Source organism: Mesoplodon bidens (assembly GCF_964165515.1).
Source record: "Mesoplodon bidens genome assembly, chromosome: 12".
Taxonomy (NCBI): domain Eukaryota; kingdom Metazoa; phylum Chordata; class Mammalia; order Artiodactyla; family Ziphiidae; genus Mesoplodon; species Mesoplodon bidens.
In genome coordinates, this window is record NC_138168.1 from 57240722 (window position 1) to 57256906 (window position 16185).

The window sequence follows — 16185 nt, forward strand, 5'->3', positions numbered from 1 at the left end:
TCAATATGTGCCCCCAAAATGTTGTAGTCACTGTATGCGTATTATCACATTTTTATTTTCGTGTAAGTAATATCATCTAAATTGTAGCTTGGGAGATAAGAAGTAACCTCCGTACTTACCTGTAACTTGACAGCAACAACAGAGGGAGGTGCTTAGTTGCACAGGTAGCATTGCATACACAGTCCTGTACAAGCATTTGCAAATGAAATTAGAGCTGGAAACTAAAATGGTACTGCAAGTACACTTACACCTGCTATCATTTCCTTCCACAACAGGATTTCTTTTCCTTGACATTTGTTTACAAAAATTTTACATAATCCTTTCTTTTAAGGAATCCTCTTCATCTCTTCTTATTCCCCAAGCCACCTCATTCTTGCTGATCATAGCATCAACAAAACATACCTTCAGAGCTTTTTTTTTTTTTTTTTTGTGGTACGCAGGCCTCTCACTGTTGTGGCCTCCCCCGTTGTGGAGCACAGGCTCCAGACGCGCAGGCTCAGCGGCCATGGCTCACGGGTCCAGCCGCTCCGCGGCATGTGGGATCTTCCTGGACCAGGGCACAAACCCGTGTCCCCTGCATCAGCAGGCGGACTCTCAACCACTGCGCCACCAGGGAAGCCCAGAGAGCATTTTTTTTAATTTGAATTTTATTTATTTTTTATTACAGCAGGTTCTTATTAGTTATCTACTTTATACATATTAGTGTATATATGTCCATCCCAATCTCCCAATTCATACGAACACCACCACCACCACCACCACCCCCACTGGCTTTCCCCCCTTGGTGTCCATACGTTTGTTCTCTATGTCTGTGTCTCTATTTCTGCCTTGCAAACCAGTTCACCTGTACCATTTTTCTAGATTCCACATATATGCATTAATATATGATATTTGTTTTTCTCTTTCTGACTTACTTCATTCTGTATGACAGTCTCTAGGTCTATCCACGTCTCTACAAATGACCCAATTTTGTTCCTTTTTTATGGCTGAGTAATATTCCATTTTATATATGTATCACAACTTCTTTATCCATTCATCTGTCAGTGGGCATTTAGGTTGCTTCCATGACCTGGCTATTGTAAATAGTGCTGCAATGAACATTGGGGTGCATGTGTCTTTTTGAATTATGGTTTTCTCTGGGTATATGCCCAGTAGTGGGGTTGCTGGGTCATATGGTAATTCTATTTTTAGTTTTTTAAGGAAACTCCATACTGTTCTCCATAGTGGCTGTATCAATCTACATTCCCAACAACAGTGCAGGAGGGCTCCCTTTTCTCCACACCCTCTCCAGAATTTGTTGTTTGTAGATTTTCTGATGATGCCTGTTCTAACCAGTGTGAGGTGATACCTCCTTGTAGTTTTGATTTGCATTTCTCACCTTCACAGCATTTTAAATTGCCTCCTAATCATTGAGTTCGATGCATGTCTGGAAAGATAAGTGAGTTTTCTTTGGGATGTGTTTGTTTATATCTGTATTATTCAAAATAAGCCAACAGCTTGAGCACCTGAAATGTTATTGAGCTTTACACGTTTAAAGTGTTTTATACAAAGGTGGCCTGGGAGAGCGTGATAATAAGCAAACTTACGGTCTCAGGAATGCTTTGTAAGGCTTTTATTTTGGTGAAACTAGTAACTGTTATTCCATATATTTGCCAGGTTCTACTTTATAAAAAATTTAGTAACCTTTTTTTTCTTTCCCTCTTTCGCTGGTACAGATCCATATCCAGAGAACGGAAGGGTGTGACCATATGACCTGTTCACAGTGTAACACTAATTTTTGTTATCGATGTGGGGAGAGATACCGCCAGCTCCGTTTCTTTGGAGACCACACATCAAACCTCAGTATATTTGGATGCAAATACCGCTACCTCCCAGAGAGACCTCATCTAAGGAGACTAGTGCGAGGGTCAGTCTGTGGTGAGTGTCTGACATGACTTATACAATCTTCCCCAGTAAGGAAGCAGTGATGATGATAGAACTTAGGAATGTAATAGAATAACCATGACAAATCTCAGCACCTGCCAGGTATTCTAGTAGAGCCTTTAGCTCAAAATAGGAGGAAGATGTTTTCTCTCCCTTTGAGTTTAAAATAAAAAACTTGTTTGTTAGCAGGGCACTGCTTACATGAGCGAGCAGATTTTGTTCGAAAAACAAATAATTTATTACACTGCAGAAATATGAAGTCCTTAGTCTTCTGAAAGCCTATTGTAATCCACTTGATGAAAGGGGACAATGTCACATTTCTTTTGTAGTGACAGTACCTAGCAGTGTGTCTTAGGCATATCCTCTATCCATCCATGGAAGACAAACAGTGCAATTTTAAAAATCCCTATGTTTCAGAGTCTTGTAATGGAGTTCCATTGTATCTATATAGTTGATAAGCCATTGTATATATTTGTATGTATTTTCTGTTGTATTAGTAGTTAATATTAATAGCTAGCAGTTAATGAAATGAGCATCAAATGCCTTCATTGCATACAAACCCAAGTTTAAATATCCAAGTGCAATGCTTTTATGGATTGACATTTTTACCCCTTTCTTCGTCCTCAACAACACACAGTCTCATATATAAATATGCAGAGATAAACACGGATTCCTGCTCTGGCCTAATGTCACCACCTTTGAGTGGTGCAGTGTTCTTCTGGCCTAATAGTTCTTCCAATGGCTCCCTACTCCTCTGGAATATACCTACTGTGACATTTCTTTCTTTTTCATCATGCAGAACTCCATTATTTCTTTCTCTGGCAGTCTTTCTCATGTATACACAATACTTTTTAACATTGTCTACGTTTCTTGCTTTCTACTTACTTGTGCCTCGTTACTTCATGAGACTATCTTTATATCACTCTTTAGCCCTCCATCACTTCATTACTGTTGTAAACCGCTGTCCTCGCTAGAATCATGTCAGGCTAATTAGAACAAAGCTGATGGTAATAATATACTTCTGTCAGGTAAACAATAAAACATATATTTTAAATTTCATTTTATCATGGGGAAACCAGTGCCATCATTTTCTAAAATCTTATATGATATCTATAAAAACACCCTTACTGAGCTTTAATTAAACATAATTTCCCACAACCAACAGCATTCAATATAGTCAAGATTGGTTTTAGTGATTTTCAGTGCTTTTCTGTTTAGTTGCTTATAATGGTATATATTATAATTATATAACCAATATATACTTACTAGTTAAACAGACTTTAGAGGGATAGCTAGGGAATCTAACCACTATTTATAACAATACTACCATGAGAAAACTAACTGCAAAATTAAGTTTTGAGCTGTAACCTATTTGTAAGTCTGTACATACAGAAAGCAACCTAAAAACCAAAATCCTTATATTCCCTGCACTGTTAGTCCTTTTCTTTCCTACTTCAATGCCATTTTGTGGCAGAGTGTTTCCTTTCATTTTTGTTTTAAATAATCTTTGATTTGGCCATGCTTGGTTTTTTTTCCTTTTCGTTTGTCTGTTTAGTCATTCTTAAATAAGGAAAGTCATTTCCTGCCCTATTTGTTCAATAATATTTTGGTTCATTCTCTTTGAGCCCCTTCACCATTTGCCTAGATGCCACTAGAATTCTCTTTCCAGGTCATAAAATAGAGTCAAGATATTTAACAGCCTGTAGGATGGACAGCCCATAAACATTGTCAACAGGGAAATATTTTCTTTGTACAGTCTTCTCTGTTTTTGTTTTTAATTTTGTGGTCAGCTTTCTATAAATGGTTTTCTTTTTGGCCCATTTTCTTTTCTGTGTATGTGTGTGTACTCGTGTGTGTCAGGATGAACCTGACAAAGGAGGGAGCAGCTGGCCGTATGATAAGCTCTCCCTCCTACACATATTTTTTGCACCTCCAGCACAGCTGCCTCGAACTGCTGTTGGACCATCACTCCAAGTATAGCAGGGAAATGTGGACTTTTTTCCTGTGGACAAACAAGGAAAAAATACAATAATTCATGTTACCCATTACATTTTACAAAATCAGACAGAATGATTTTATAAGCGATGTTTTTAAATAAAAAGAGCAATTTAATTTCAAACATCTCATCCCTACAAAAGGCAGGAAAAGGAGTTACTCTGTAAGTCCCAAGCTTACCTTCTCCCTGCCATGGAAGAGAGTAGATGGATGACAGCAAAGCCCTCCTGCCCTCCATCCTTGCATGATGGAACCCAGTTTGCTTCTCAGTTTGGGACCACAGCCTGCAGATGTCCTTGGACAGAGACAGAGAAAGGGCCTGCCCTCCTCTCACAGCTGGAGGTTGGAAAACAAGGATGGTCATGTGACCATCTGCCCAGTCACAAATCAGAGGTTCTGCCTCTAGAGGATAAGGGAGAACAGCGATTTGAGGATAATTAGCAGCCTCTGACATGCAGGTATCTCCCTGGTAGGGAGTAGGTAGGTTATTCAGTGAATGGTGTTAGGAATAAAAGTGACAGAAAGAATGCTTTGTTCTCATATAATTCCATACAAATATTGAAAATATTACATTAAAACATATAATAATAAAGAACATACAGGTCCTTAACTGATTTCTAGTTGGCAAATAATTTATATGAACAAAAGCAATGGAGCCCACCCCCTCCAAAACTAAATATCACATTTTTCAGAAAGAAAAGAAGTCTGGAACCAGAATTGAAGAAATACAGATAGCCAATAAACATGTTTTAAAAGATTCAGTGTTATTAGTAGTCAGAGAAATGTAAAAAATGAAATTATTTCTGGATATTGATTAGCAGATTTTTTGTCAAATTAATACTCTATGCTGGACATCCATACTCTATTGAATGAACTGGAAATTTTGTGCAATTCTTTTACAAAGAAATTTGATAGTAATGTGAAGGATATTTTAAAACATGATAAAAAATCTAAGTTGACAATGGTTTATTTGCAAGTATAATTAAAAATAGCAGAAAAGGGAACAAAAAATAAGTACTAAAATATTTAAATAAGCTAGAATATATGGATATAATAGAATACTATTTCAGCTATTGAGAATGGTATTTTAAAAGAATTATTATTGATCTAGGAATAAGAGAATCTGTGCTTAACTGTCCTCAAGACAGTTTCAAAGGCAGATTTAACATGTATTGAACATTGATTGCATGATTGTAATAAGTTTATTACTTCCCAAAGAGAGAGAGCACATATCTGGTTATTTGAGTTCTGTGATATTTGAAAAAAAAAAATAGTGCTGTTACTTTGCAGTCATGTTTCATCGCTATTATGAAAATATATTGATAATTACTTAAAAAGGAAACATGAATGAGCACACTGAGCTACATATGTAGGAAAAAAAACAGATTCTTTTACAATATGCAAATCAATATAGTATAAACTCAAGTGTAGCTTTAAGAATGTACAAAATGTAATTGTTCAGTGTGATTTAGTATTACTTGGTTGAGTCTGTCATTGGTGAAAAATGTAAGTAAACCCCATGGTTAGACATTGTGTCAATTGAATGGCAGTTTTTTCAAAATTAGATATTAAAAACTGTATTTTTTATCTATGTTTTTTCTGTGGTTCCAAAGCCCCTTTCTTAAGAATAAAGAAGTTAATATTTTTCTGACAAATTTCCAACAAATGGCTGCATTATGTTTCTGTTTTTTAATGTAATTGGTTATTCCAAATTACTGTCCTTATTTATAGAATGGTGTTGCTGCTTTATTTTCAACAGCTAAGGGAGTCAACTGCAAAGTCCCTCTATTCCTTCCTCTTCTCTTGTTGTGTTTGGGTTGTACAGCTATTGCTGTGTCACATGTCTTAATATCAAGATTACTATGGAATGACAAGATATTAACTACTAGCCTCTATTTTTGTGCTAGTGCCTTTTAACGCTAGTAGGATTCCAGTTGTGAACTCTGTGCTATAACTAGAGTTTATTGTAATCACTGCTCAGTTATTCATTTAGAAAAAAAAGTGCTGGTTGAAGCCATTTGGCATCCTTATAAGTGCTTCCTTTCTAAGTTTGTTAAAATGATTCATTTGAAAAACCTTCAATATATTGTATGTTTATTGGTAATTTTCTCTAACAATGGTATTGAAACATCCCATTTGTAATTCAGTGTATTAGGTGTTCATATAGTTAGTTTATTTTGGACCCAGGAAATAAATAAATCACATTTGCAGATGTAGACTTGGGCACAGCCCTCTGTAGCACCTACTAGCTCTCCATTTTGTGAGCTAATTAGATTTTCTCCTGCCAGCTCAGAATGTTCACTCCTTTCTTAATCTTTCAGAATCTTAAAAATCTAAAATGGAAGAGATCTAAAGGAAAAACACAAAGATGAATGGTCCTGATGGAATAAAGTGAACCAGTAGCTTCGGAATTTTCTTGGTTGTAAAGGATGATTTATGCGATGTGTGACACATGTGCCCAGGACTTGAGTGAAGTTACTGAACTTACATATGTGTATTTGTTCTACACCTGATACATTTCCTTAGAGAAATATTGCCTTAATTTTAATGACTCCTTAAAAAATAGCATACATTGTGATATTAAAAAGCATTGCTGAAATTGTTTTTAGTTTCAGTTTAAGACTCTCTAAATGGTTTGCCTTTTGTTTTCCAGCTGGAAAATTATTCATTGCACCTCTAATTCTGGTCTTGGGATTAGCACTAGGGGCCATAGCAGTTGTAATCGGTAAGAAATACTTAATGTATCTGAGATGAGAATTCTCTGAGTGCCACAGAGAGAATATGAGTGTAAATGTAATAATGAGTCAGTATTAAGTGTAGATGGTACCTGTTCCATGCTTGCTCTAAATAAGCAATCAGCACATGATTTATAGATTCAGAGGAGCGTGTTTCGTACAGGGTGTATTTGTGTGACACTTTCTCAGTCCATGAACACTTTGATTCATGTTTCTTATAAAGCATTATTAATCCCCTTTTAATACAAAAGTTAATGTAACTAGTGTTTTAGCAAAAGATTGCAGTAGACGAGAACCCAGATTTTCCAATTCTGAGTTCAGGTTGGAACATTGAAGAAAAGAGGCTCTGTTACACCTTTGGGTCTTTGGTTAATTCTAGTAAAAGGGTTCCCTGGGTCAAAAAGATACTTTTGATGTGTATAGGAACACGTACCCAACATATGCTTGAGCACTAACAAATAGAAAATGTATCAGTGATAAATATAGTTTTATTCATACAAGTATATTAAAATATGTATTTTCGAGCAGTGGTTCTCAGACTCTGGAGTGCTTTATAAGAACCTTGAGGGCTGGTTAAAAAACAGGTTCCTGGTTCCTACTCACAGTTTCTGATTCAGTGTAGGGGCCTAGTTCTAAAAAGTTAGGTGATGCTGATGCGGACGGTCCAAGGATCACACTTTGAGAACCATTGCTGTAGAGGATTTAAAATTAAACACTAGAACTAAAGGCCGCTTTGATCATTGTTCCACATAGTAGATGGGATTTCTCTTTTTTCCTAAATAAATTGATTTTTATATGTAAAGTTCTGTTTAGCAAGTAATTTGCATGAGCAGGACAGATAGAATTATAAGGTAACTAACATTTAAGTTCTTACAATGAATGAGGCTTTATGAAGTAGATACTGTTATTATCTGCATTTTACAGTTGAGGAAATTAAGGCTTTACTAGGACCTCACAAGTGGTAGAACTGGGAATCAAAGCTGACATTTGCTCCACTGCCCATTTTCTTAAGTAACATGCTATATGGCCTGAAACCGAAGCATGAATATCAGTGTGCAAGTGATATGACTAGTGATATAAAGAAGACTTAAACCTAAGTTTTGATATTTTGATAAAAAACATTCATATCCAGACTGGTGTCACAGACTTTATTAAAAGGGGGAGAAGGAGCTGAAGAAAAACAACAAAGAATGAAATCTTGAAGAACTAAGTACATTTCATAGCATAGGTATCTTCCCACTTTTCATTTTCATGTATTACTAAATAATGATTATTTATAGCTAGCAAAATAAAAATTTGAAAATAGAAAATTTTCAAATCTATGATACTAAAAGCCTGTCCTCTTAATTAGCTTTAATCTTTCTTCTTTTAATCCCCAGGTTTATTTGTATTTCCTATCTATTGCCTTTGTAAAAAACAGAGAAAACGATCACGGACAGGAATGCACTGGTAAATGCAGATGATTTCATCTGACTACGCTGGTCCGGGTAGGAGCTACACAGAATTATACACCTGTCTGAGGGTCACTTCTTGAAAACTGCCAAGAGGACCCTTTTGCCATCTCTTCTCCTGTGTTCTCTGCAGGCCACAATGCCTCTAGCTCCGGTGCATTCCCGGCATGGTATCCTGTCCTTTCCTTATACAGATTGCTGCTTTTACAAAATGGTCACTTTCATAGACTATAAACATCTATATCATAACTCTGATCTTCTTAATGGTTCTTGGAAGAAAGTATTTTAATTAGAACCAGTTATCCTCAGAACTGTCTGAGCATGCATCTCCTGAGCATTGCTTGGACTGTCTTTGTACCTGAATCTCCCTCCATGCCCTCTTCTGAGACTTGGTGTGAATAACTGAAGGTCCCACCTGTACCAACAAGCAAGGCCACTTTTCAGAAGATGAAGGCTCACCATATGCACCAGTTTTCATCCGTGACCCAAGCAGTATAATTCCTTCATCCTTCAGATGCTATAATTGTTTAAAATCTCAATGCCCAAAAGGGAACTAATGAAACTAAACGAATGAGAAGAATCATAGTTACTGAAGTGTATACGTGTAGGGGTGTGAATGTGTGTGTATATATACATATCTGTATTAAAACTAGGTCCAATACCTTGTACTTGTCAAGTTCCATGCCTACACTATTTTTCCACATTTTCATAGACATATTTAAAAATGATTGTTCCTTTGTGGGCATAATTTGGTAATGTACTGAATTAAAGTCAACGTACACAACAGGCTATTTTGATGTTGACCCTTTCTATTTCTTGCTCTCTCTTTCTCTCTCTCTCTCTCTCTCTCTGTCCCACACACAGAGAAATTTGTGCAGTGTCACCTCAAGGATTATCAAACTTTATAAACTGATAAAACTAATAGGCTGCTCCTAGGGAATTCTCAAGACCTGTTCTGTCTTCTTTTTCAGATTTCTTATATGTTGGCATACTTGCTTCACTCTATAATTAATTTAAATAAGTGTGCTGTAGAGAGAACTGCTGAGGCCTTTAAACATTTCCCTATTCTGCTAATTTTTTAACGAACTTGTGATTACAATAATTATGCTTTAGGTTAAGCATATGATATTGTTTAAAACCCCACCCTCTCACCTCTCCTTTCCCTCTCTCTCTCTCTCTTTTACTTCTCAAGTTTTTCATAAAAACAAATACTGTTTTTGAAGGATTTTTCTTATGTTTATTGCTCAAATGCATAATAATGTGTTAGTATATTCTTATTGAGGGGTGATTTAAAACAAAACTTTTTGTGTTCATGGGTTTATCTAAAATATAAACTGCTTTTGGAGGAGGAAACAAAAAAAAATGAAAAAAATATTTTCAGGATGTTTTACCAAGCTGAGAAATCTTTAAAAATAAGAAAAGGACAAGTAACTAAACTGGTTTTTTTTTGTTTTCATCACGAATGTTCATCAGCAGAAGGGAATTAAAGACCTCTAAGAAGCTTAAAGTTTCCACTTGTCTCCAGATCCTTAACATTAGCTATTGGCGTAGATGTAGCATTTACTTTTCAACAACCTTTTCTGAATTGAAACAGATTATGTGATAAAACATGCATTAACATGGATAGTTTGTCTTGTTGGGCTCCAGAGTATAAGAACATTTATCATTTTTATTTGATCTGGAAAGTCCGTAATAGTGAAGTTTGCTTTCATAGATAACAAGCCAGCACTTCCATTCTTTCTGAGTAACACTCAGAAAAGCTATACTGCTGGACTAGTCTATTTCCAGTTAGAGGAGGGTGTGCCATTTATGGCCTGGAATAGCATATTTCTAAAGCATAACATGATACAAGAAGAATCTAGTTTCACAAATTCATCTTTCGATTCATCCAACCATCTATCCATCCAACAAATATTTATTGAGTGCCTATTCTACTTGCTCTAGTATTAAAACTGAGAGAATGGGAATTTCTAGCCCTAAATCCATGTAATTCTGTTATAAAAGTGCTTAATTTTTGTAAATTGTCCTTTCCTAGACTTGGGTGTTAGTTTGACGATGTGTGAATATGATGTATTCTAAATCTAGAGGATGTGCTTCTGTATGATATGTGTATGTATATATACTTAGACATATACATAGCTGTATGTGAATACATATATACCATCTAGCTAAATAATATACTCTCTGGTCCTGGATAATCTATTTTCTTAGGTTATTGTATCTGTTGTCTTTGGCCTACTCAGGGATTTTTATTCCTTTCTTCGAATAATTTATCTTTTGGAGATATTTTTATATTATTTGGAAATGTTCCAATTTTCCACTTACAGAGCAGCGTTTGTTATCAGTGAAGGCTCTTTCATCAGCACTCGCGATAGTGTGCACAGTGCTGCACAGGATTTTCATTTTTCTATTGCATAGATTTTAAAAAATTAACATATGCATTTTTCGCTTTCAAAGTTGGTATATATCAGGCCTTTCCCTGCTAGTGACTTAAAGTAGTTATTTGTGAATTTTTTTGCTAAATATCATTAAGATCTTAAAAAGGGAGAAGAAACATAAAAGATTATTTATATGTTAGTGCTAACTTGAAGGTAAAACAATCGCACCTTTTGGGGTAAATTCTAAAAACGACTTTAACAAAAACAGCATGCATGTAAGATGAATATCTTTTTATCCAAGGCTTGTCATTTTTTCATATGTTTTCATTGTAAATTTAATATATGCTCCTTTTAAAAAATCAAACTATATTGAATTATAAAATACAAATTCCTCTGCTTTTCCCCACCCCTTATTTTCTAGGGGTAACCACTGTTAATAGTTTGGTATGTGTCTTTCCAGATACTATCTATAAATATACAAATAAGTATGCGTGTGTGTGTGTGTATCTGTGTATGTATTCATTTTGTATAAATAATAATAATATGCTTACTGTCCTGTGACTATTTCCATAAGAGTTTAAATAGATGTACCTTATTCTTTTGTCAATTACTACATATTCCATTGTGGGGCTATACTTTGTTTAATCAGTCTCCTATTGAATGAACATCAAGATTGTTTTCACTTCTCTGTTACAAAGCATTAGTGAAGATCCTTTACATATATTTTTGTCACTGTGTGAACATTTTCATAAGTTTTTAAATTTGGTTTTTATATTAGTAATAAAATTTTAATGCATTTTCAATGAATGAGATCATAGAGATAATATATTTAAGGCCCTTTTCTTGGAGAAAGACTTGTGTAAAAGTGCATAATTTTTAAAGAAAAGCATCTTTTGCAGGATAACTTCCCCCCCCCATGCTTGATTAGCCAAATAAATATCTTGCCAACACTTACAGAAGAAAATTCATCTTATTCCAATAAAAATAAAATGCAATGAGATGTCTATAAGATAATGTGAGAAAGATGCATTGACATTTGGATTGCCTAGTTTTAAAACTTGAGGGATTTAAATGAAATAGCCAAAGTGATCATGTTTGTCACGTTTTTTAAAACACTATCCATGTTCATGCATGTTGCTCCACAGAGGAACTTAATTATGCCATTGTGAAAAGTAGGAAGCAACATGCTGGTAATTATGAATGACCACATTCTCCACAGAAAAATAATTTTGACTGTATGTGAGGTTTGGTGGTTTGTTGGGATGCTCCTAAACTTGGAATAACATGAAACCTTTATTTTACAATGAATCCCAGCATTTCCCTAAGAACTCCTGTATGTGAAGTTAAGAAAAGAGGGGTCAAACCTTTTGGCACAAACAACATTCTGTTGCCACCACCTTGATTTTCTGATAAGTGCTATTGTATCCTAAAGGTAGAACAGACTGGAAAACAATCAAAGATAAACACTGGTCGGGTTACAACCTGGTATCTTTAATTGTACTTTGCTTGCTGTGATATCAGGATTCAGTGGTGCCTCTCAGGAAATTCCCTGTCTTGTGTCACCCACCATTTCCTGAGTCCCAAAGCCACAGGTAGTCTTTATCCTTCAATCCTATCACCTAAATACATGGCCCGTGGATCCCCTAAAGGACCTTCAAAATACTCTTCCAGTCCCCGAACGATCAACCTCATTTTTCTACACTCCTTTGAGATTCTAACCAGCTCCTCTACACTAGAAAAGAGGAGGAGAGAAAGGAGTGGGTTACAAACTCACTCAGGCACGTGCAAAGCACTAGCATTCCTTCCAGACCTTTGTCAAATTGAGTACACGTGCCACCAAATGGATCTGATTCCTCACTTGTTAAACAATGCAGTTGTTTTTAACACTAGACTTTTATGAGCTCTATTAAATTCATAATTATAAAAAGTTAGTGGCCTAAATAATATCCATTGGTATACTTCATTAAGTACCAAAATAAAAATTCATGGCAAATGCCATTTTATATTTGAATTTTATATGCAGGCTGCATATATGCCTTAATGTGAGTCTTCCCATTGGATTGTATGCCTAACCTTTCATATTTGTGGCTGAAATCTATCCCAACTATTGAAAGTAATCTTTCCTGTGGTCAACTTTATTGTTTTGTGTTAATGCTTAATATAAATATAGCCTTAAGATCCAATAATGCACTTTAAAATACTTGTGCCATTTAAGCAATTTGACAGAGTTGAGGAAACTAATTGCAGTATTTTGATGGAGACAGTAGAATAACAGTATTAGCAAATATATGTCACCTCTTTAAATTTGGCAGGGGGGCAGAGAGAGGGGGTGGAATCAGAAGCTGGAAATTTAAAACAAGTAAAACATACCTGGAAAAGATGTAGCCAAGTTTCTGAAATTATAGTAATCCTAGAAATTGGTATTAGGAGCTCAAACGTAGCAAGTAATTAATACATGTTACCTAATAACCTAGTTGGAATGTTTGCTTAAAATATTAAGTTAGTTTCTACTGAAAGTTTTAGCTGCATTTTTATTTTTCATGAAATCTATAAAGAAATTCCACTGGTTAGTAACACAGTAAATTAAAACTACCATCAACAGCCAGTTTGAGCATATTTTGTTTTTCAAATCATTGTGTTTTAATTATGACATTTTCCTCCTCTGGAAAATAAGTTGCAAGTCCCATTTTAATATGAATATCTATAATTATTACTTTAATAAAACTGAAATAATTTTACAGAGGCATTAAACTATGGTCTGAACAAAATCAGAGTTCCAAATTTGGGGAGTATTCAAGATTATGAAATGCTACGTTTTCAATGCAAACCTTTATAAGAGAAAGGCATTCCTTTGTAACTCTGGTTTAGAGGGTAGAACTAATACTCCTTTCTTGGCCAACTGTTGTGTGGGGCTTTTATTGTATATCACTGTTCTGAGGCTGGACTGTAGTCACTTTATCAAAATCCAAGAAGCAGAGAGTCACAGAAGTGTGAGACTTGTAATTGTCTATTTGGGGCATTAGCTGAAGTCTTCATATATCACATACCTTACATTTTCTCATACATAGTGCCAATTTTAGCAGCGTGTAATTATGTATATTATAAATTATATTCTTTTTTGACTAAAGAAGTGACTATTTTGAGAATAACAATATGAACTTAAAAGGCAATAAATTTAAAAGAAAACATAAAAAACTACTACTGCCTTTTTTTTGGACACTTCCTTTTAGCTTATAAAAGAAATTTCATTAGGTATATTTACTTACTGCATTACTTAGATTACACAGACTTATTAGCATAGAAATTTTTTTTGTTTGTTTTTCAGGTCTATCCCACATTTTTGTCACTCTGTTCCATCATGTTAAATGACTTTCTTCCCTGCTTGTGAAGTGATACTCACATACTTCAACATCAAGTTTCTGTTTTCTTTTTAGATTTCCTAGTTATCTTTCTTTTTCCCTCTGCAGTCCCCTTCCCACCTTGACGAAGTGTGGGATAAATTCTCTCACCATTAACTTTTTTGACTCTAATGAAATTCAAACTGAAAGGACTCCAGAATTTGGCCCTGGTAGTAAACATAATATACCTTGTCTTCCTTTATCTGTAAGTTAAAACATCTCAGGAATACTTGGAACACGTCCCTCTTCCTGATAGGAGTTGGAGAACCCTGCCCAGCCCTCTGACAAGAAGTAAAATGAATGAGACGTTATTTGAATCAGAGAGCCTAGAAATACTCTGAAACCAAGCTTCAGAAATTGTTTCATGATTATTATAAGGTCAATATTGTGTTTGCCTATTAGTTGGACAGAAAGCATGTGTGGACATTCATCCAGTCTGACCCCAGATCATCCTTGATTCATCCAAAATGACCAAATGTGTGGCTTGGGGGTCTTTGTTTCAACAAAAAGTACCACAGCTTGGACTTAGGTCTGGATTTATAATATTGTCGCATTTGTACTTGACTGTGGATTCTTAATTCTGGGAATGTTATTAGACTTCCTGATAATCTAAAGTGGATGGTATTGCATGTAACTAATATCAGCCCTATTCTAGAGAAACCATGCGTCGTTTGCAAATGTTCAACTTTTTCATTGATATGATTTAGATATAAGCCACACTCAAGATATATTTAGCATAGGTTTATTACATGATATGGAAAAATTCAAGGGATAGTCAAACTTGAGTGTTAAAAATCCCCTCAAATTGCTGAGATGATGTTACTTCAGATTTTTCCTTGTAGCTGGCAGACTACATCAGTCATCAGTTCCCTATAAAGTTAGGTGTTCACCTCATGCCCCAGCTGGAGAAATCATGTCAATAATCCAGTCAAGTTCTTAAAAGTAATATTTTTTCATTAATATATTACTTCCTCTATGTCCAAATATAACTTTATTGTTTCCCTTGAGTAAATACTGTCTAAATATTTGATAGAAATATCTGAATTTTTTTCAGTTTAAACAAAATTAGCATGCTTTATGTTCCTTGATAAAGAAAATTCTAGATAAAGTATGACTTTATCAGCTGATTACAAACCCTTTCTCTAAGACCTATTTTTTTAACATCTTTATTGCAGTATAATTGCTTTACAATGGTGTGTTAGTTTCTGCTTTATAACAAAGTGAATCAGCTATACATATACATATATCACCATACCTCCTCCCTCTTGCGTCTCCCTCCCACCCTCCCTATCCCACCCCTCTAGGTGGACACAAAGCACTGAGTTAATCTCCCTGTGCTATGTGGCTGCTTCCTACTAGCTATCTATTTTACATGTGGTAGTGTATATATGTCCATGCCACTTTCTCACTTTGTCCCAGCTTACCCTTCCCCCTCCCTGTGTCCCCATGTCCATTCTCTACGTCTGCCTAAGACCTATTTTTTTAATTCCACGTGGCAACAGCTTAATTTTGTTATTCGATCATTTTCATCATAATTTAAATTCTGTAGATGGTCTTGAAAAAGGTGAACCAACCTTATATTTTGTATGAAACCTAGAACACTAATTGGTATATATATATATATGATATATATATGTTGCTTATGAAAGAAATTATTATTTAATAAGTAGTAAATTCCAAGAGAACATAGAAATAGTTCTGTGTAGAAGGAACACAAAAACAGTGGCATAAAAATGTTGTTAGGTTAACACATTTTAACATAACATAACAACACATTATTTATTAAGAAGCCACAATAGTTAGTTGTTTTGTTTCTATTGTAAACAAAATTGATTATAAGATATATTCATGAAACAAATTTATTTATATGTATATATATATTGCAAAATTGTGGGCCTATTAAATTACTGTATTCACATTCTCCTTTTACTCAAAGAATGTAAAATGCTAAAAAGAAAAACATTTGGGTGTTTACGCTGTCATTACTGTATATTTAGAAATTGTAGTTCTAAAGAATAATTGTTACCTCCTGTTTGAATTACCAGAATATATCCCATTTTATCAATAATTACATCCTCACAAACAATAGCAAATGAGAAGAATTTCTTAATTTTAAGATGAATGACTTTCACTAGTAGTTTGTACTAGATCTTGTCCATAGTTTCATTACATTACACGTTTTTCCTGTTCTGTAAAACTTGTAGCCATTTTCCAAATAATGTCATACTACTTTCATATTTATATAGGAGCCTGGTTGAAAAGAGATTTTCTTTACATTTTCAATGACATTGAAAGTATTTATATA

General features: G+C 34.8%; 1 protein-coding gene across 2 annotated transcripts in view; it reads left to right on the forward strand.

Moving 5' to 3' along the window:
- RNF217 (ring finger protein 217) overlaps positions 1-15678 on the forward strand; it is a 129454-nt gene extending 113776 nt beyond the window's left edge. The window contains exons 4-6 of one of the 2 annotated variants that reach the window (XM_081250572.1): positions 1716-1917; positions 6572-6643; positions 8033-15678. In XM_081250572.1, the coding sequence (XP_081106698.1) occupies positions 1716-1917; positions 6572-6643; positions 8033-8106 (348 nt within the window). In that variant the 3' untranslated portion in view covers positions 8107-15678. The other variant, XM_081250573.1, reaches the window with a different exon arrangement.
- Positions 15679-16185: the final 507 nt, after the last annotated feature.